The sequence below is a fragment of the Chlamydotis macqueenii genome, chromosome 1 (genome assembly GCF_036417535.1).
Source record: "Chlamydotis macqueenii isolate bChlMac1 chromosome 1, bChlMac1.mat, whole genome shotgun sequence".
NCBI classification, from domain to species: Eukaryota; Metazoa; Chordata; class Aves; order Otidiformes; family Otididae; genus Chlamydotis; species Chlamydotis macqueenii.
Window position 1 is genome coordinate 191,854,122 of NC_141556.1, and position 20,216 is coordinate 191,874,337.

Genomic DNA, 20,216 nt, shown 5'->3' on the forward strand with positions numbered 1-20,216 from the left:
GACAAAATATGCTCTGGGAACCCAGGTCTGGAACTGCAATCCTGAAAATGTCCTAATCACCTGTTACTTGTCTCTGGAAGCACACACAGCTTCAAATACTTCAGTTTCCGATGATGATAATGGCTGTGCTTCTGAGTTAGTGAAGATCCTTCCATTTTGATAAGGCAATACAACTCATCTTTTGCCCTCATACAGGCAACCAGACCAGGGCTTCCCAAACTGTGGTACATTGAACTAAAGAAACCATTCACAGGCTGTGCAACAGACTTCATTGCAGAAGAAGGAAGCCCTGGGATGGAGACTGGCCAAGGACACCTAGCAAAAGCCAGGAAAGGTTCTGCTGCCTTAACTTCTCAATGTCTCCAGTCTAGGACTTTAACTGAGGCCTTTGTCTTCCCTTCATCCCACCCTGCACCAACTGCTGTTCTTGTCGCTTCCCTTCTCCTCACGCTCTTGCCAGGCAGCAGCTGCTGTTGCAGCTGTCTCTGCCTCTTCTTCATCCCCCTGTTCGAGCTGCTGCTGTTGCTGCTTTTACCTCGACTCTTCCCAAGTACGGCTCTGCCACTGACTCTGCCTGCAGCGACTGCGGTGATGGTTCAGCCCGGATGGACTCAAGCCTACCACGCGAAGCCAAGTGTCTCTGCACAAACCCTCCCGTTCTGGGAGTGGGGTGTCCACGTCAGAGCAACTCATTGTAACCCTGCAGTGAATGGCAATAACCACACAAATTTACATTAAGGGCTTGGAGATTTGAGAGAACTCAAAGTAGAAGTTATTGCTATTTACTTTATTGCTAATGATGAGTACTGAATAGATAATGAACTGAATAAAGATGAAAGGCCAGACAGAAATGCAGGTTTGGGTGTCTAAGTGCTCCTAAAATATAAATAGATGATTGCTTGCATGATGAGTGTGACAAGTGACCATGTCAGGAAGAGAAGACCCTGCTGAGTAAATTCAAAGACAGCTCAACTACATGCAGGTGCTTCAGATGTTCTTTGAAAATAGCATTTTTTCGTTATGCAATAGGTAATATCTTCTTATCTACGACTTACCTATCCTATATCATGTAGTTCTAATATCCTTACAAATCTTACCATTTCATTTTATGCAGTATTTTCAACATCATTTCTATGGCAGCTACTATACAAAATATACTTATACTCAATGGTAGATATTTTCATGATACACCAAAGCTTCAGGACTGGCAAATACAAGGTTTAAAAGTATAACAAAGTGAAATTGCCTCTGAGTAATAGATTCCATAGCAGTCTATTTATCTTGGAGATACACTTATTTAAAAGTTTTTTAAAAATCTTAAAAGTGTTTTCCAGCCTCAAGGCACTATTTTATTTTTATTTATTTTCTTGCCCACCCAATTCAGAAATGGCAAAGAGGCCTTTTTATATCATGAGTTGACTCTGTTTGAGTCTCTGTAGCTGTAATACATTCTACAGAAATGTCTTCCAAATCTTGGATGAATAGGTAGGCTGAATTTGGAGCCAAAGCCTACAACCACAACATATGAATAAAGAAAGTTTTGACTAATCTGAAAGAGCCCATAGCTTTCTGGGCTATAAAAAAACATCAGAAAATTTCAGAAGAATGGACTCTTAATAATAACATTTCCATTTTTAATCACTAGGTTAAACATCCTTATTTCTTGTTTGAAGTGCTGCCTGCAATTGTATACTTCATGTTTGTTCATGATGGAAACTCCCATGATTTGAATACACATTTGAGACAAGCAGTAAAGATAGCAAAGACAACTTTGCATTCAATATTTGAAACTATCACTATTCAATAAAACTTTCTAAACTTTTTTGCATGGCTAATGCTTACAAAACAAAATGCTCACCTAAAAATTAATTTCCTTCCTCTGCCTCATTGTTGTTGGGAAAACATCAAGAGAATACAGTAAAGCAGAATATGTTGAATCTGCAGTGTCAGATTTATGTTTTGTCACATTACATGCATCAACTAAATATAATATTCATAATTTATATAAAAAATAACATATCAGTCAAACCCTCTATTCACATAGGCACACTAAAACATTTCTCCAAAGACTGCCAGATACTTTTAATGACTAATATATTAATGCTTTTTCAGGGCTGCTACACAAAGATAATTGGGTAAATTTACACAGGAATAGCTTTTCTCGACCACCTGTCACCAAACTGAGTGTTCAGTGAAACATGAAATCAAAAGGATGTTGTAGTGCCTATTAAACTTCACTGTGTCACCATGTCATAATGACATATAATGCCCCTTAAAGTTATTTCTAAACTCAGTAACCATTAGGCATATTATTCCTACTGAACTATGACTGGGTACTGTATTATCAACTGAGATAAATCTCCTCATTTTATAAGAGCATGGAGGATGCAAGGATATTTTGATACAAAATGTAACTTTAGCACTGCATACTAAAAAGCAGGCACACATACCCTCCAGTAGAGTAGTCTCCTGGGATGGAAGACTTGCCAAAAGGAAACAGCAGAATAATGGACCTTTTCACATAAAATGGCATAGACATAGACCACATTCAACTACTACAGCTAAAATATATATAAAGTGCATCTAAGCACAATCCTAAGACCCAAAAAACCTCCCAACTGTAATTCTTTCCCATTTATGATGAATCATCACATGAGCTCCAAAAGAAATTGAACAGATGTTCAAAGAACGTGTAGACATTGCACTTCAGGACATGATTTAGTAGGCATGGTGGTATTATGTTGATGGTTGGACTTGATGATCTTGGAGGTCTTTTCCAACCTTAAAGATTCTATGACTCTATAATCTTTGTATTACATTCTTTTCAGCAGGAAAGGAAGGTGGTGTTTTGTAGGAAAAGATCTGCTCCAAAAGTAGCTGTATCAAATAGGCTACATTTTTAATTTTGCTATTGGTTATTCTGTATATACAAAGACTGGAAAACATATCGCTGTCAATCTTGTGGTCGTGTGGTGTGTAAGGCATTATCTGTATCATCTAGGAGAAAATGCCATGATGCCGATTTGCTTCTGAAGGTTAGGCATGGGAAACTTTATTCCACAGAGGAGCACCTACCCCTCAGATGCAGCTGACCTACCAGCCAGTTGCCTCTGAAGGGACAGTTTGTCTGTCTGGTCCCTGTATCCACTTCAGCTGTGTGCTCCCACCTCCTCCCTCCCAGAACAGATCTATGCTGATCCTGCATTGACCAGGTTCACACAGCTGAACTTGCAAGTACTTACTTCTGTTTTGACCTCTCAAAAATGCATAGAACGGTCTACGGTACTGTCCTGGTTTTGGCAGGGATGGAGTTAATTTTTCCTCTCAGTAGCTGGTATGTTTTGGATTTTGTGTGTGAAGAATGTTCATAAACACCCTGATGATACCAGTTGTTGTGAATGAGACCAAGGACACCGTCCTGCTTTCCAAGTCTCGCTAATTTGCAGATGCAGGAAGCTGGGAGAAAGACAGACAGCATAATTGATCCAAACTGGCCAAAGAGAGTATTCCATGCCATAAACGTCATGCTCAGTATATAAGTGGGGGCAGGCCAGGGTGGGTATCTGCCTTCCTGGCATCCATCCTTCCTGCTTGTTTTTGCTGGCATCGTTCCCCCTACCTTGCTGGCTCCCTTTTGCTCCTTTGCTTGCTGCTCGGTTTTGTTTCCATGATCGCTGCTCGGGACGGGCTGTATCGGTCATTGGGACATCGGGTGGTGAGAAAACACATATTGTTCACTTTGTATATTTTTAATATCCTTATATTCTGTTATTATTGTAGTTTTCCCTTTTATTTTAGTAAATTGTCTTCATCTCAACCCACGAGTTCTCCTTCCTTCCCAATTCTCTCCCCCATCCCCCTGGGGAGGGGGAGAGTGAGCAAGAAACTGTGTGGTGATTTGGGCTAAACCATCACAGGTACCATAAAAAAACCAACCAACCAAACAAAAAAACCTGTTGTACTGAAAATGGTTCTGAAGTTCTTGGGAAATAATTTTCATCTCTTATTTACCTTTTTACTATTTGGGATTTCCCACCACCACTACAGGAAGCCTAGTTAATTTATACCTAAGCAATTAAGGGAGCCAAGCTTTTTAACTGAAAAGCACAATCTGTTTACTCTGATAGTTTCCCAAATGTCTCCCACCTGCAACTTCTATGAAACAGGCATTTAGTGTCCTGTTTTCACAACTGTTCTTTCAAATCAGCAGGTTCTCGTGCACAAAAAAATAAATCACCAGTTCAGTGGATGACAACAGAATCTTTGATTTCTCTTCTTGCTCTGCTCAGCATCAATTAGCTGCTAGATACCTCTGTTAAGAGACTGTGTCAGTGACCAGCAGTCACACAGATAGTAAAATAAACGGAAAAGGGGATTTCCTTCATCAACCTTTGAAATTCTAAGCACACACCAAAAGGAAATTCTAAATGCAAACATAATAAAAATATGATAATACAGCTTCAGGAAAACACAACTCTGCATAAGACAAAATTATAGACTCCAAAAATGTTAAAGAAAACTCTGATGAACTTCATGTGACTTCTGAAAATTAAGTAAAAAAGCAATGCTAATTGTACATGGTATTTCATACGCAGAAAAAAAGCATATTTCAAGTGGCTATGAAATATATGTAAAAATATTATACATCTATAAATTTTAATTAGCAAACTCAGGTCAAAAACCTACTTGTCATTACAGCTATAGCATAAAAATAATGAAAGGTGCATGTTTAGAAGCCAGGCTTAGTATTACTCAGTCTATTCTTTCTTCATGCAATTGCTCTTTGTAACAGCTCTTCTGTTTGGCTCATGTGGAAAAGGATGTGCCCAGTACTGCTGTACTGCTCAATACAAAACTGTGTAAGAAAACACCAGTTCAGCTTCAAGTACAGGTTTTCACTCACTGATTCTGACTCTCGCCTCTTTGGCATCCACGTACTGTTCTGACTCGGTGATAGCTTATGTCATCACATCAGGTATTACAGGCTAATTTTTGTCTGATTATCACATTCTCTGCAAAAGGCATCTTTTACCTGTGCTGTCTACTAACAAAATTAAAATGTGGACACTCAGAAAATTTGGCCATAGGAATGCTTAATCTGAAGTAACTGATTTATTAGAAAAAAAAAACTCCAAATAAGCCAAAGAAAGAACAAATTAATTTTTAGTACTAACAGTACACAGAAGTGGAGTAAACTCCAAGCAGACTGAAGAGAGACGCAAATCCACTGAATTAAAGATTGCTTTCCAAGCTATTAGATGCACAGTGCAAAAATTAACAGTGCAACTTCCCCAAAATAACGTCGAACTTAAGGAAAAAACCTCACAAAAAAACAAATATGAAAGCTTTCTTTCTTTCACTTACCTTGAGCAAACAAAACTCAAGAGCTCTGACATTCTTACTTTGTCAGTAAACAAACTCCCAGACATGCCCTCAACTCAGTGTTCATAATAAATGGTCACAAACTTTAAACAAAGGTTAAGGGCTGTGGAGCCCCCGACATAAGAAGGACGTGGACCAGTTGGAGAGGGTCCAGAAGAGGGCCACCAAGATGATCAGAGGGCTGGAGCACCTCTCTCGTGAGGAGAGGCTGAGAGAGTTGGGGCTGGTCAGCCTGGAGAAGAGGAGGTTCCAGGGAGACCTTACAGTGGTCTTCCAGTACCTCAAGGGGGCCTACAGGAAAGATGGGGAGAGACTGTTCAGTATGGCCTGCTGTGACAGGACTAGGGGTAACAGTTTCAAAATAGAGGAAGGTAGATTTAGATTAGGAAAAATTTTTTTACAATGAGGGTTGCAGAACACTGGAACAGGTTGCCCAGAGAGGTGGTGGAGGCCCCATCCCTGGAAACGTTCAAGGCCAGATTGGATGGGTCTCTGAGTAACCTGATCTGGTTTGGAGATGTCCCTGCCCCTTGCAGGAGGGTTGGACTAGATGACCTTTGAAGGTCCCTTCCAACCCTAACCATTCTGTGATTCTATGATATATAGGTAAATTCCAAAAAAAAAAACAACCCAAACCCACCAACCCCAAATAAAAACCATACTGCTCTCAGCATCTGTATCTTCTCTGATGTTTTTCTACTGTGAAGTAAGGTGCTTTCTTGTAGGTAGGAAGTAAAATAATCCTTATAGTAAAGTATTTTAAGCCCAAATAAGCAGATGGCCACAAGTGGACCAGTTCTGAAAAAAATATTTTAAATGCATGCTTCTGTAAAATCTAGAGAGTTGAAAAGAGGCCTAAGGATGATTTTACTGAAATTTGAGCTAGACTCTAGCACAAACAAGAAAGGAAATTCTATTGGCTGTTTATTTTCAGAGTTTTGGGTTAATGGGAATGCCTTTTTAAAAACTGTAACTTAATGAACACATCAAAATCCTCTGTCTGAACACATGCAAGTTGTAAGGTTTGGGCTAGTACCATGATACCTTCCTTGGTTTTCCCTGGTTTTAATTACCCCAGTACTACAGAAAAATAGGCAATTTTTACAACCTGTAAGTTTGATACTTTTAAAAAGAGTATCTAGAAATGAAGTGTGGACACTTAATGTCGACACCATAATTCCACCATAGACTGGCATTAGTAGACTGACTGATTCTGACTTAAAAACTTCTAATGTAAGAAGATAAAATTTTGTTAATTGAAACCTAATTTGCTGGGGCAGGGAACATATTAATTTTTAGCAACATCCTTACTTATGATGAAAATTCATGAAGGACCATGACATACAACTTGGGAAAGAACTACAACGTTACTCTAATGGACTAACTAAGACAATGTTAATTGACCTTTAGGTACAGGACTGGGTTTATTAGTAGCCCCAAATCCAGTTAGTGATTTACATGGGTTAAGTCTGATCCTATCTATATTCACAATTTCTATACCTCTAATCAATTATTACAGATTCAGTGATTTATGCTCCTAAAAGTTATCGACTAAACTAAGCCAGACTGCAGCAAAACACAAATAAAAGAGGGGTTTTTTTTTTCTTATATGATGCATTTTCTTCAAGGTGAGCAAGATACATAGGATTTACTTCTCAGAAACTATTGAAGTAAACACAGATTTCTTCTTCTGTTGTTTGTGCCAAGATCCATTACAATGCACTTTCATAAAAACGCTTCTCCGTAATAGGAACAAGAATATGCTCAAAATACACACTCAGAGCAAGCTATACTCAATAAAAACACTATTTCCACCTTGCTCTCAACACGAAGCCAGGAAGAAGGCTGTCTGGAGTAATACTGTAATAATTAATGATACTTTGTGTAAGGCTTCAGTCAAGAGTGGTGCCATGAGATGCAGTATAAGAGTCCAAGATCTTTCATCTATGAGCCTGTGGGACTGGAATAAATGTGATGCTCTGAAAAAAAGCATGTGATACAGTGATTTTTGTTTAACTTATTTTTAGCATTCTGGGAACAATAGACTATGGAGATCTGGACTTCCACATTCATGTTAAGACCTTTGCATGAAACTGCTATTCAAAACCCTGATTCAGTTTTTACCAAGGTGGTTCAGCTAAGCACTTTTCATCAGTCAATATATGTATTTAGAAAAAAATAATTCAGGGTCACACATATAATAATCACTTCTATGAGGAGAAGCTTTTTGTGATAGTAGACTTCTGTGAAACAGAAACACTGAAAGATCCAGTGGTAAATTAAATAGATTTAGGAGACAAAGTCACTACAGTCAAAAGTGTGTAACTTGCGCAGTACTGTTCCCTCCTTTCCATCCCTGACATTACTTCTGAGAACTGGCAAAGAGGGGGAGAGAATGATCTCTTCCCTAATCTTCATGTACCCATGTCATTTGGTTACAGCTTAGTTTCCTAAACAGATAAGTTAACTGACACTTCAATCCTATTATATCCTATATAATAAGAGTTTTACACCAACTGATTTACGTGAGCAAAGTTATTTCTTCTGTGCAAGAAGGACACGGTAGACAAATGCAGGAAGCTTTTTTTTTTTCCTGCACAGAATGGGGGACGTGCAGCTTCTCTCTTGAGCTCACCAAGTTCTCTGGGTTACTACAAGAGTCCTGTCCTCACCTTCAGTCAAACCTGATCTCCTGCCCATGGTGAGAGCAATGTTACAAGGATTTAGGGGACCTCTGTGTTCTAAGCAGTGGATGATGTTCCTTCTTTTAGTACATTTCTACAGAACTGGTGAAATGCTATAAAAATAGGGAGGTCAGGAAGGGTAGGCAAGTTTCCCACATTTGTGAGCCTTGGAAATGAAAATTTGGATTGGCACTAGACCTCTAGTAAAAGGTACAGCAGAGTAAAATGGAGAACGTATGTCTGGATGCAGACATCCAAAATACCCTACGTCCAGGCAGGGCAGATATCCTACCTGCTACTGCATACTGAGGCACGGCTACATGAGAGAGAGAGACTCGCAGTTGTTTCTGATACAGAACTGCTGGAGATCCCACTTTTGTCCCAGTATCTTAACCTCCACAGGGAGCACTAAGCAGGACTTGCTTCAGTTACGGCGAAGTGAGCTACTGAAGAGCTCAAGGAGCTCAGGTGGGCCTGGTGCAGCAGGACCCATGGCGGGGCAGGGTTGTGGGGAGCTGGAGACTTCGGTGAGGTGTTGCTGTGGCAGGGACCAACCACTCTGGGGGCTGCAATGGGGCCCGAGGCCATAGGCAGGGGTGCAGGAGACCCAGAGGAGGCCATTAAGACTTACTAGTGCCCTCAGGGCCCTGACTGCTGGTGACCCATTCAGAGTAGATTGACCTAATTTAATCAAAGCTATAGGAAGCCCTTAGTTGATTTGAATAAATTTAGAGCTGTAACTGCAGGGCTGCTCCAGGCACAGCTGAGAGCTCTGTAAACAGGAACCACGTTTCTCTTAACCTCAGACAGACAGAGGTAATGAACAACAGTTACTGACTCCCAGTAACTGTCTCACAGCCACTGCTGCCTTAAGGTCAGGTAGCTACTTAATGTCATTACCTATATGTTTATTTTCAGATAATAGATCAACAGTGGAGGAAACACACATTTTTAAAGTGAACTTGAAAAATTCTGGTGACTGTCAGTGGTTAGTTTTCTTTAAACTTCCTTTATTTTCGGCTTTCTTGGCTATGTATTTATCTTGAAGGTTGTAGCTGTACCATAAAAGATGTATCTTCAGGTGACTTGATCTAAAGCTTTTTCCTCTTGGTTACTAGTACCGATCTGACAGATTTTCAAGGAGGATGCCAGGATGCCCTTGCAGAGCTAGCATCAGACTTCACTGTTCTTTTGCTACAAGTACGATGGCCACAAAAACCATAGCTTCCACCCATACTACATGCCCAGCTAAGGAAACAAGACCTTATTGGGTGGATATCCAAATTGGGAATGTAGCTATGTAAAGTATTTAAGTTTTTCTCATATTTGTCATGCCAGCAGCTGTCTGATGTTTAAACTGTACTATGCCAGACTCAGGCCCAGAAAAGAGCACATAAATTTTAACCTAAAAACAATTAGCAATACAGCAATACAGCAATCCCCATGAAGCAGCATCTCATTGACTTCAAACATGACTCTGAAAACATACAAAGGATGAAGCTGTTGCAAAAAACATGGAAAAATACCTCTTTAATTAATTGCTACTTATCTGGCAAGCATGCTACTAAAGTAGATACCTGATTTTCTTTCTGTCCTTCATGATGACAGACCAGTGATCAGGCTGGCCTGAGATGACTGCAGTATGACTTTCATTTTCTGGATAGTGGTAATAACCAATATCCTTAAAAGACACAAAACTGTGATTAGAGGCATGTGGTCGGTTCTCTGCTATATTTGCAAGCATCGGCCAACACGTGACAGCCTTGGTGACCTTGCATTCAATCTTTGTCTTCCAATGTTAAATCCTCTTAGCAATTTGAACCATCATATGCACCACTGACTATCCTGCAACTATATCCATGCAGTAGCGAGGCGCAGGGCAGCGAGCAGCCTGGAGAGTTTTGCTGTCAGATGAGATCTGAAGCTTCAAACAGCGTTCTGCCCACACGCTCAGCTATGGAAACCCTGAGACAACTGAGAAAGCTCCTGTTGACATTGCCTGGCTCCGAAATGTATAAGTGTTATTGCAGACTTATATCTAGAGGCAAATACCTATGCCAATGGCTATGCAAAAATGTGCCCTTTTCCATCCTTGTTGCTAAAATAGCATGAACTTTTTCCCTCTACCTCATACGTAGGCTGGAATCTGACCCATACTGCATCCTGTCTCCATCCTCCTGCACTCCCCATGATTACTTCTGAAACTCTACATTTGTCTCTTCCTCTAACTCTTTTTCCAACTATGTCTTCATACTCTTTCCCTCAACTCCTGTCTTTCAATTTTACGGCATGTCTCCCTGAACTACCTAGAATATATCTCATCTGTGGCCACTGCTTCAATCACACAAACCTTTCTAGGTCTTTCAGGAAGATAACTGTCTTGAGGTTTCAGATTAGCCACCCTAGAAGGACTACTGCTTTACACTGTACAGTGCTTGGCTTCTGCTACAGGTCTCAGCCGGAGACACATACTGAGGTATCTCTGAGGTGATGAGTGGAAGGGGAAGTGAAGGTTCTTTATGCTACTGGAGTTGTCTTTGCTATATTTGATGCTCTCCATCTTCAGTATAGAAGCTTGATTTTTCCTGTACTTTTCTGCATTCACATACTTCGAGTACACGAGCAGAGCTTGCTTATTTCATGGATGATATCATCCAGGCTTAGCTGTCTCTCTGCTGAGGAAAGAAGCAGCTGATTTGGCACAGCTTGGGCTTCATTATCGCTGTCAGAGCCTGGTTTTGTGGACTGGACTATACTTGGAAAGCCAGTGAAGTTCCAACAAAAGTCAATTAGTGAAGGAGAGAGGAGTGATGGCTGAGATCACTGTTCTGCTTAACTGATTTCTTGAAACAGAGAAGTTAGCTGCAGGAAAGTCTGAGTAAAAAGACACAGAACCAAGGGGACAATCCACACAGAAATCAAACTTGGTCCTTAGATATGGCTGGGAGTTGAATAAAATTCTGAGACCAAGTTTTAGTCTAAAAAATTGACTTGAGATCCAGTCAATGATCTGCAGGAAAGAAACTCGGCAGAGCTGACACTTGCTGTAGAAAATAGGCCTTCTCCCGAGGACAGTGACTGTCCTCGGTTCTCCAGACTGTCCTATGACTGACAGACTTAGATCTACCCATTCAACAAGCCACTTAATGCATCCACTGTAACAGATCTGTAGGGTTCCATACAATAAAAGGATAGTATATTCAGGTTACATATCGAGTAGTTGAAGTAAGATGTTGTATAGATGCTTTCACTTTCTTACGAACAGGTGAGAGGACAGTCCTCAGCACAGGATAATAAAGTGAGGCAGCATGTAATAAAGAAGCATCTTAAGTACTTAAAAGACAATTATTAAAAAAATAGATAATTATTCTTAATGTCCTACATATTATTTGTCTCAACTGGATCTAAAAGAACTAATCTACTATTTAGTTATATAATTTAAATACAAAATAAAGAGTACAGTAGAAATAAAGAGTTACGATACATTAGTTACAGAGTTACGATATTACGAACTGTGAGTTCCTATGCTTCCACATGCTTTACAGCATTTTGACTACCACAAACACCAGTGGAATAAAATAATTATATTGATGATGAGTGACATAAGCTTTGTGTGACACAGAGGTGGATAGGGAGAGATGACAATGGAAATTTGGCATGATGGCAGCATTTATAGAGGAAGGTCCTAGGGAGGATACTTTTTGTACGGGAAAAAAACAGCATTTGCAATATATACTTGCATGAAGTTATTAAAATAGTCTTTCATCTGGGCATGCGCATACTAAGTGGATAGTTAGAACAGAGCAAGGCAGTTTGTCTTTCCTTTTTTTTTCCCCATGAAATTACTTATTCCTTATAGTAACTCCTGTCTGTGTACTGTGAATAAACAGTGTCCAAAGGTCCTGTGTATGCCAAACTATTAATGAGGACTTCAGAAGTAAAACGTGTGTAATGCTAATGTGTCTTATTATAGATGAGATCAAAGAAGTCATCCCTCGTGATGCAGCTGGAATTTCAGTCTACATAAACCAGAAAATGTGGTAAAACTGCTTGGTGTTATTATAGCCTACATAAATCTTACTAGTTATCACAGCCCAGTCCTCAGAAACCAAAAAACCTTCTACTTCCTTTTCTTCCAAGTCTGTCCTTAGCATATTTCTTCTGCAATGCCTAGAGAAAGTGAAGCCTAGATTAAAGCTAATGGGACAGCAGTGCCACTATACATGTTGGTTGGTCAGTCTTTGCAAAGACAAACTTGCATTATTCTTGCCCTTTCAGTCTTCCTAACCACCTGTTTTGCTGTTATCAGCAGCCTTGTTTTGATATAGGTCTATATTTTAATGTCTTTGAGCTTCTACTGAAATGGAAGTTATAAATACACTAGTATCAACCACATAATTTTTTTTCCCCAACAGCCAGATATACGCAGCTAATAAAATGAGAGTCACAGGCAGAATACATGAATATGCTTATAATCCTAATCCTATAATGAGTAAATTCCGTTCTTGAGTTCAGTATTCAGAGAGATCCTGAATTTAAACAAGCTCAGTAAAAGAAGATGCTTGCAGGAGAAAAACATAATGAAAGTTTACCAACAGCTAAATTAACCATTAACCACTGTCAATGCCTGTAGCTCACTATGTTTTATCAATGTCTACAGCTGTGTGTAAGTACTGCTGAAAGCCGTATTTAAAGATTAGCCTGATCAGTATGCACAGGATGAATTATTATACTAAGTGATAATCAACAGTCCTAAAAAGGAAAATATTTTCTGGGTTTTTTCCTTACAGCGTTAAGATATGTAAACATATTTTATCATTTGAACTGGCAAAAATATTATCCTGGCTTCCTCATTCTAGCTTCATTATAAGGTCACCACCACTTGAAGAAAAATCAGTGGTGATAAAATGTCAAATTTTGTTTGTAAGTAAGTGAAGCAATGCAAAGAACATTTACAATATAAACTGATTAAAATGTAAATATGCATGTAATCAGCCGGGAAGAAAGGTCTTCAGGATAAAATTTTAATGTTCACTATAAAGGAGAAGAACTATTTACAGAAGAAAAGCAGGAAATTATTAAAGGTGATGAAGAAGAAATTATTTACATTTCCTTTATATGAATTTTATCTTATTCACTGGAAAAAGCCCTTTTAATTAATACCTTTAATTTGGATTAATATAAATTGACAATCTGGATACAGTAGATTAATCATTAAAAATTAGCTACATATTTGTGAACTTAATGTAATTATTTAAATGCTTGTTATATTTCAGAGACCCTACAAAGGTGAAAAAATTGACCTGATATTCCAAATAAAATATTCTCCACACAAAGTAACAAAAAAAATCACATCTGGAAGTGAGAGGTTTCCATTCTAACTTGTCAAAGACCTAGCAGTGGATAGTCGACATTAGATTCATGCCTAGAAAACTTATTAACTGGGGAGAGTGTTTTCCTATGATGATTGCTGCCAGATCCAGTAACCAAAATGTCAAATCATACTCAGTTTACAGCCAAGGCAGGAGGAGGAGTAGGTGACATTGCCCTCTGCTTTCTCTGCCGCTGGAATCTTGTTATCCCAGCCGAGATTTCATGGGGCTGCAGGAGGGGGTGGGTGCTGTGCCCTTCACTGCTGCCCTAGAAAACTGCAAAAATTTTTTGTGCCTTGCTTGCATCTGCAACTCATGGCGGGACACAAACCTGGTTTTCCACCACAGCTGTCAAAACTTCTAATTTACAGTTTGGCTCTGATATATCAAATCTGATATTTCAAAGGCATATATGGAGCCCAAAGAAACTGAGAAAGAAAAATTAGTAACAACAACAGTAATGACAATCAGAAAGGATAACTCATGAAATTTGTGTATAAGAAGAAATATCTTGGCAAAAAAATTGTATCAATAAGTCTTAAATTTAATCCTATAGTAACTTAAGAGCTTGAATCTGAGCTAGACTTTGTGATAAAAGAGAGGAAAAAGCAATTATATTATCTGTAGATCATTCTACCTTCTCTAAAAGATACCTTAAGTATTCATCACTTATTACAAAATTAAACTGTCATTTCTTGTAATGACTTAGAGAATTCAAACCAGAAATATCTCAGCGTTAGAGCGCTTTGCAAGTTTGATTTTCTTTGAAGTATGCTTAATTAGAACAGAATCTTCAAAGAGCTCACCATTTGACTATCTATTGTGAAAAAAGGCCAAAGAGTAGCTCTGCACTACCAATTTATAATCTTTGTTTCACAAATCCCTGGGACTTTCTCCTTGCAATTCTGGTCAGTAGAGCAGAAATACGGAAATAAAACAGTTAAACATCCAACAGCTACCCCATAAAAAGGGTGGACTTAAACACAGCCACTATTCCAAAATTTTTGCCATTTTCCCTTGTCACTTCTTTCATTATAACCTAATGATTTCAAGATCATTTTGATTGAATGTCTATAAAAACCTGCTTACACATTAGTCACAGTCACCCTCAAATAGCAGCATGCCATAACTTGTAAGTCCAATTAGTATTAATAAGATGTGAGTATGTAATTGAATTATTGTCAGTGTCTCATGGCTAGACCCTTGTTACAAATACATTCTGAAAACTTAACAAGAAGAAGGTGACATTCCAGTCTCCTGTAATATTCTTACACTCTGAATAAAATTTGAATTTACTGAATAAAATTTCACTGAATAACCTCTGGAATAAGATAAGAACAACATTCAGATATTCATAGTTTCACAAAGAGACAAAAATAATGTATCAACACACAACAACTCAAAATCATCTTAACTCAAGATGGAATGGGAACAAATCAGGGTCATTGGTTCATATCTATGTCTGAAATATTACATTAAAATGCAGAGGTTAGTGTATAAGAGTAACACAGGTGCTGCAAGGAAACTGTGTTCTCAGAGCTGGTCTTTTTGTTCTTTCCTTGATCTTGTCAAGTAATTTTACAACACATTTTGTCTTAAAATTTCATGTGCGTCACATGAATACTGGATGGTAATAAATAGCTGCTGGCATTTTTTTTTAAAGGACCTGCACTATGACTGTCAGTTTATTCTACTTTTTGTGATTTGGAAGGGACTCATGAAAGAAGAAAAAACTGGATCTTCACCAAAATATTCCTTCCTGCTAGGTTTTTTTTTTTGTGTATGCTATTTCCAAATTATGTAAGATATTTCTTTCATCTTGCATCTACCTAATGTTTCAGAGGAAAGTCTGGAAAAACTCTCCCAGCATCAAATGCTTCTGAAACTAAACTAAGACATAAAGCTGAACAGATGCCATCAGAATCAAGATAATCTTAATTTTACTGTTCAGAATATCCAGACCTGAAAAGTGGGAATGGAACTAAGTATTCTGTACTGTGCTTTATAACAAAGATGTCGTAAGAGTTTACAAAAGTTTTCTTACAGCTCAAAATACCAGGTTCCTGGTTTTTTTTTTTTTTTTTTTTTTTTACCTTGTCAGAAGTAAAATATAGGTTACAGAACTATGCTTCTCTAACCAAAATAACAAGAATGTATATAAAATGTAGTCTCAAAGTTAAAACAGCAGACTCCCAGAAGTTCAGTTACATAAGGCAATTCGCAACAGACACACTTGTATGTTAAATTTGCCTAAAATACAAATAATGATGGCTCGCTCACTGACTATGCAAGACTTTGTAATGTAGCTCCTTTTTCAAATGCTACATGCTTTTTCATATTTGGAAAACAGGTGCTATAGAAATTTTTTAGATTATGAAACTTAATATTGTCAGAACTAACACAGGAACCAAAAGTGCTATTAATTTTCATGTTTTAGCTGAAAACTGGCAATGTTCAAAAATACTGGTTTTATCATATTTCAGCATTTTCTAATCTGTTTTGACTCAAGTGATCACTCTCCCAGCTGTGAACTCTATGTTGGTTGACACTTCTTCTGCCTCTCAATCACATTAACACATGCCCATATTGCAAACAGAAATAAAATATTAATTCCTTTTCATGTCACCCCTTTGGCATATCTTGCATGCCTCTGTCCTCTCCCATAACCTTCTAATTGCCATAGTAGCATATCTTACACTTTGGAAAACACTATCAAACTCCAACGCAGATTACAAGCAAAATATTCTGCATTGCATGGCAAGCAAGTCTGATTTAAAAATAAATTCAAAGTAAAGGACATATATATTTAGAGTTTATTTTTACTCACAAGAGGTTCTGCCATGATGATGCGAATCTTGCGTTCAGCCTGAGTAGTAAAGTTAACAAACAAGCTCTTCAGGACATATTCGCCTGGTTTACTGTCTGGGTCAACGCTGATAGGCAACATGGCTGGAGGTCCTTTTTCTCTCTGTGTACCAGAAACAGCTGGAACGGGTGGCTTGATATATCCGTTACCAACTGGAGAAGCTGAAACATAGAAAAGACCTATTTACTTTTGGAAATTCAACATATCTTAACTTTTCCAGAGCATCCCAGTGGCCCACTATACTGTCAAAGCAAATCTGGAGACTAGTTGATAACCAAAGAAATACACAATACATAAATACAATTTCTGTGGTATAGTTACAGGTAAAATTTAACTAATCTAGACTGGAAGAAGGAATCAAAGATGAAACCTTATGTATTAAAATACAGTGGTGTTTACTATGCAGTGCACTCTCAGTCCTCTTTTTTTTTTTTTACATGGTAAGACTTGCTGACACCTAACTGTTTGAATAACATCCTCATTTCTTGTCCTGTATCTTGTAGGCCAGACTGTAACTCAGTTGTCAAATAACAAATTTGTTCTTTATTGCTATTCAGACTGACCTATCCTTGCAAAAGTCAGGAATCTGACGTTTTCACTAAGGTGAGTTGTAAAGGGATTGATTTTCCTCTCATTCAAAATTAGGTCAATCAAGAATGACTCCTTAAAAACACTGACATTTCACTAGTATAAATCTTATATGGATAGTCAGACACAAAATGTTTTCCATAGCCAAAAAATGTTCATTATGTATTAGTTTTTCTGAAAGTACCAAACCTTACAGTCCCATTGGCACTTGTGACATCACACCTGGAGTATTGCGTCTAGTTTGGGGCTCCCCCATACAAGAATGACATGAATGGCCTTGCTCATCTGGAGCAAGGCCAAGGGAGGACCATGAAAGACGGTCAGGGGCTTACATGCTTGCTACATCAGTACAGGCTGAGAGTGCTGAACTGGTTCAACTTTAAGAAGAGAAGGCTAAGGGGAGATCTTACTGCAGTCTTCAGCTATGTAATGGGGCGTAGCAAAGATGCAGCCAGACTGAGCAGTGACAGGACGAGAGAGGCAACAGACACTAGTTGGAAAGTGGGAGATTCTAATTAGATATATGGAAGATATATCTTCCACTGTGAGGGAGTGACCAAACACTGGTACAGGTTGTCTACATATATAGCAGAAATTCCACTCTTGGAGATACTCAAAACTTGACTGGACAAGGCCCTGAGAAACCTTCTCTAGTTGGTGAGTAGAGGCTGGACTAATCATCCTCTAGAGATCCTTCCAATCTGAATAATCTCATGATTCTGTGAATTCCCCATAACCAGTATCAAGGTATTATGTACTTGGCTTAACTCTGGAAGTACTATGAAACAAAACTTCAATTCAAATATTACCATTCTATGCATAAAATTTCCCAAACAAAATCCTCAGGCTTGGCTCTTACTGGCAATAAAAGCAATGTCTGGTCTTCAGACAGGTACTGGTAGCTTTGCCAAAGACTTTAAAAGTAGCAAATCAAGTAACACCGGGGAGATCAGCCATTAGCCACTCCAAATGCAATTTAAGTGTCATAACACCCGTGAGCACTGCTGGTGATTAGAGCAGAGGTGCTTTAATGCAATACAAATTGTGGAAAATACTGTGAACTAACACCCGTATAGCATTTCCCCATAGCCTTGCATTCCAGAGAGTTACATTGTACTTTGCATCCAAGTTGCAAGGAAATAAATGAGGAAGAATGAACTACAATGATGGATGCTGCATAGCTAATACCTTTAGCCTTTCCTTTTGAGGAACAGAATTGCAACTGCTACTGAAAGCAATTGTCAACTATTAATTACATGAGATTGTTTTAAGAATAAATTAGATTTCAGATCTTTCCTAAATATTTTAACACTTCATTGCTGTAAAAAACTGGAAAAACAAAATCCCAAAGACTACATTATAGTTCAAGAGTATTCAAGATGTGGTAGAATCAGACCTCAGATTCATGGACTGAAAAATAAAAAAGAAGCATTGGAGAAAAGAGAACATATTTTCCTTTAGAAAAAAAAAAGTTTGTAAGTCCACTGTATGACTATAATGCAAGATAGAAATGCTTTTGTTCACGTAACTATTATTCCCTAAATGAAACACATCCATACTTTACTTTGAAAATAACTCTCCTGATTGACAAGGCATACCATCACTCCTTAGCATAGCAGCACCACTTCTTTCGCTCCGATAGATGTTTCCTGCTAGATTTGCTTCCTGAAAAGTTTCGCCTGATTTTTGAGGGCAAAAATCTCTTTGCATGAAACAAGGTGTATAGAACAGTTCTACATTTATATTATACAAAACTGTTTCTAAAAATACACTGTTGTTCTGAATAATAATCTACTTGAAAGTAACGAAAAAAGAGCCACCGGAGAAGAGTGTCAGCACTACTCCTGTCACCACCTAGGCTCTCCTGAAGTTTAAGCATGAAGACAGTGAGATGCAAAGGATCAGATGCAAATTTATATGGACTATCAAATACACTAGGTAATGGAAATTTCTCCACAAATAGCTTTAGGAAGGAGTCAGACAATATTTTTCCAGTCACTAATATCTATCCCAAATGCCTGGTTTTGACTGGCTCACATCTATCCATGAAATCAGTTTGATCACCAAGTGCTCAGTCAGGTTACATTTATTTTTGTGAGCAGTGAAACCAATTTTCTTAACAACTCATGTCACTGGTGTACTAAAAGCCCTGTCTTCCACCCAGTCATCCTCCTCAGCTCCCCCCAGCTGTTCCCAAGCTCCTTCCCGAGCTCTGTGCCCGGGCTGGGCAGGCAGGCTGCCCGCCAGCCAGCCTCTGCCAAGCAAAATACGCCTGGGCTGGGCCACTCGCTTCTCACTGGCCAGTGCAACCATCCCAGGCTTCCTCTTGAAGTAATCTGTACGAATCTCACTAAATGCAAACTTGTCTTCTGTTCCTCAGGCAATTTTGGTTTATATTGGCTACTAAGTTCAAAATTTGCTACGAAGGGACACACAGGAGGGATGGAAGGAAGGCAGGCAGTGTGTGAGATCATGCACGCCTCACATCCTTGCAAAATTAAGTTTAAGAAACCCTAGTCACACTAGCTGGGAGCTGCCACCCTTATCTTCAATCACCGTGGCCTTCAGCCAGGATTTTGAAACTGGAATTTAAATTCACATAGTCATTGTTACTAGGAAGCCTTTTAACAACGATGCTGTTAAGTTTGTCACATAGGTTTATCTATTTTTTTTTCCAGACATCTAACTGAAAAATCAATTCTGTGCACACTGTAACAGAGAAATGCAATTATTTGTGAAATTTGTCAGTGCACCAAAAATTTTTATTCTAGCTCTTCTCTGAAATATAGGACTGCACAGCCTTTCCCCCGAAGGAAAGAAAAGGAATATCTTAGGGGTTAATATCTATCATTGCTACAGCAATTGCAGCAGTTATAGAAATGACTGACACATGACACTGATTTTGTTCAAATTTTTAAAATATCATTTTGTTGCTGCTAACTCCATATAAGCATCCTTAGCGTGGAAGTTAACATTGCCAACAGTGTCAGGGTCCTCAGCTGATCATGAGTTGGTCATGAACTATTATATACAGGTTTGGCTTTCTAATGCATATTTTCAGTTCTATTATCTCAAGCATTTGCATGTGGTTGATATTTGCATTGCAAAAATCTGCCCCATCACTGACATCCACACTGATGATGTATGTGCTTTAACAGAATATATTTTTTTCCTAGACTGAGAGCTCTACAAACCTAATTTTAAAAAGTTGCCTCTGAGACATAAAACTGGAAATCAAGGACTCAAAATTTAAGAAATAGCTGCATTAAAGTCATCCATGATTGGTCTCTCTATGTTGATACATTATAATGTTGGTCTCAAGAA

The 20,216-nt window shown here is 38.5% G+C and overlaps 1 protein-coding gene across 2 annotated transcripts in view; it reads right to left on the reverse strand.

Moving 5' to 3' along the window:
* Positions 1–20,216, reverse strand: part of FRY (FRY microtubule binding protein) — a 170,033-nt gene that overhangs the window by 122,991 nt on the left and 26,826 nt on the right. For both annotated transcript variants that reach the window (XM_086772000.1, XM_086771999.1), the window contains exon 2: positions 16,266–16,465. In XM_086772000.1, coding sequence (XP_086628126.1) covers positions 16,266–16,465 — 200 coding nt within the window. The remainder of the gene's footprint in view (positions 1–16,265; positions 16,466–20,216) is intronic.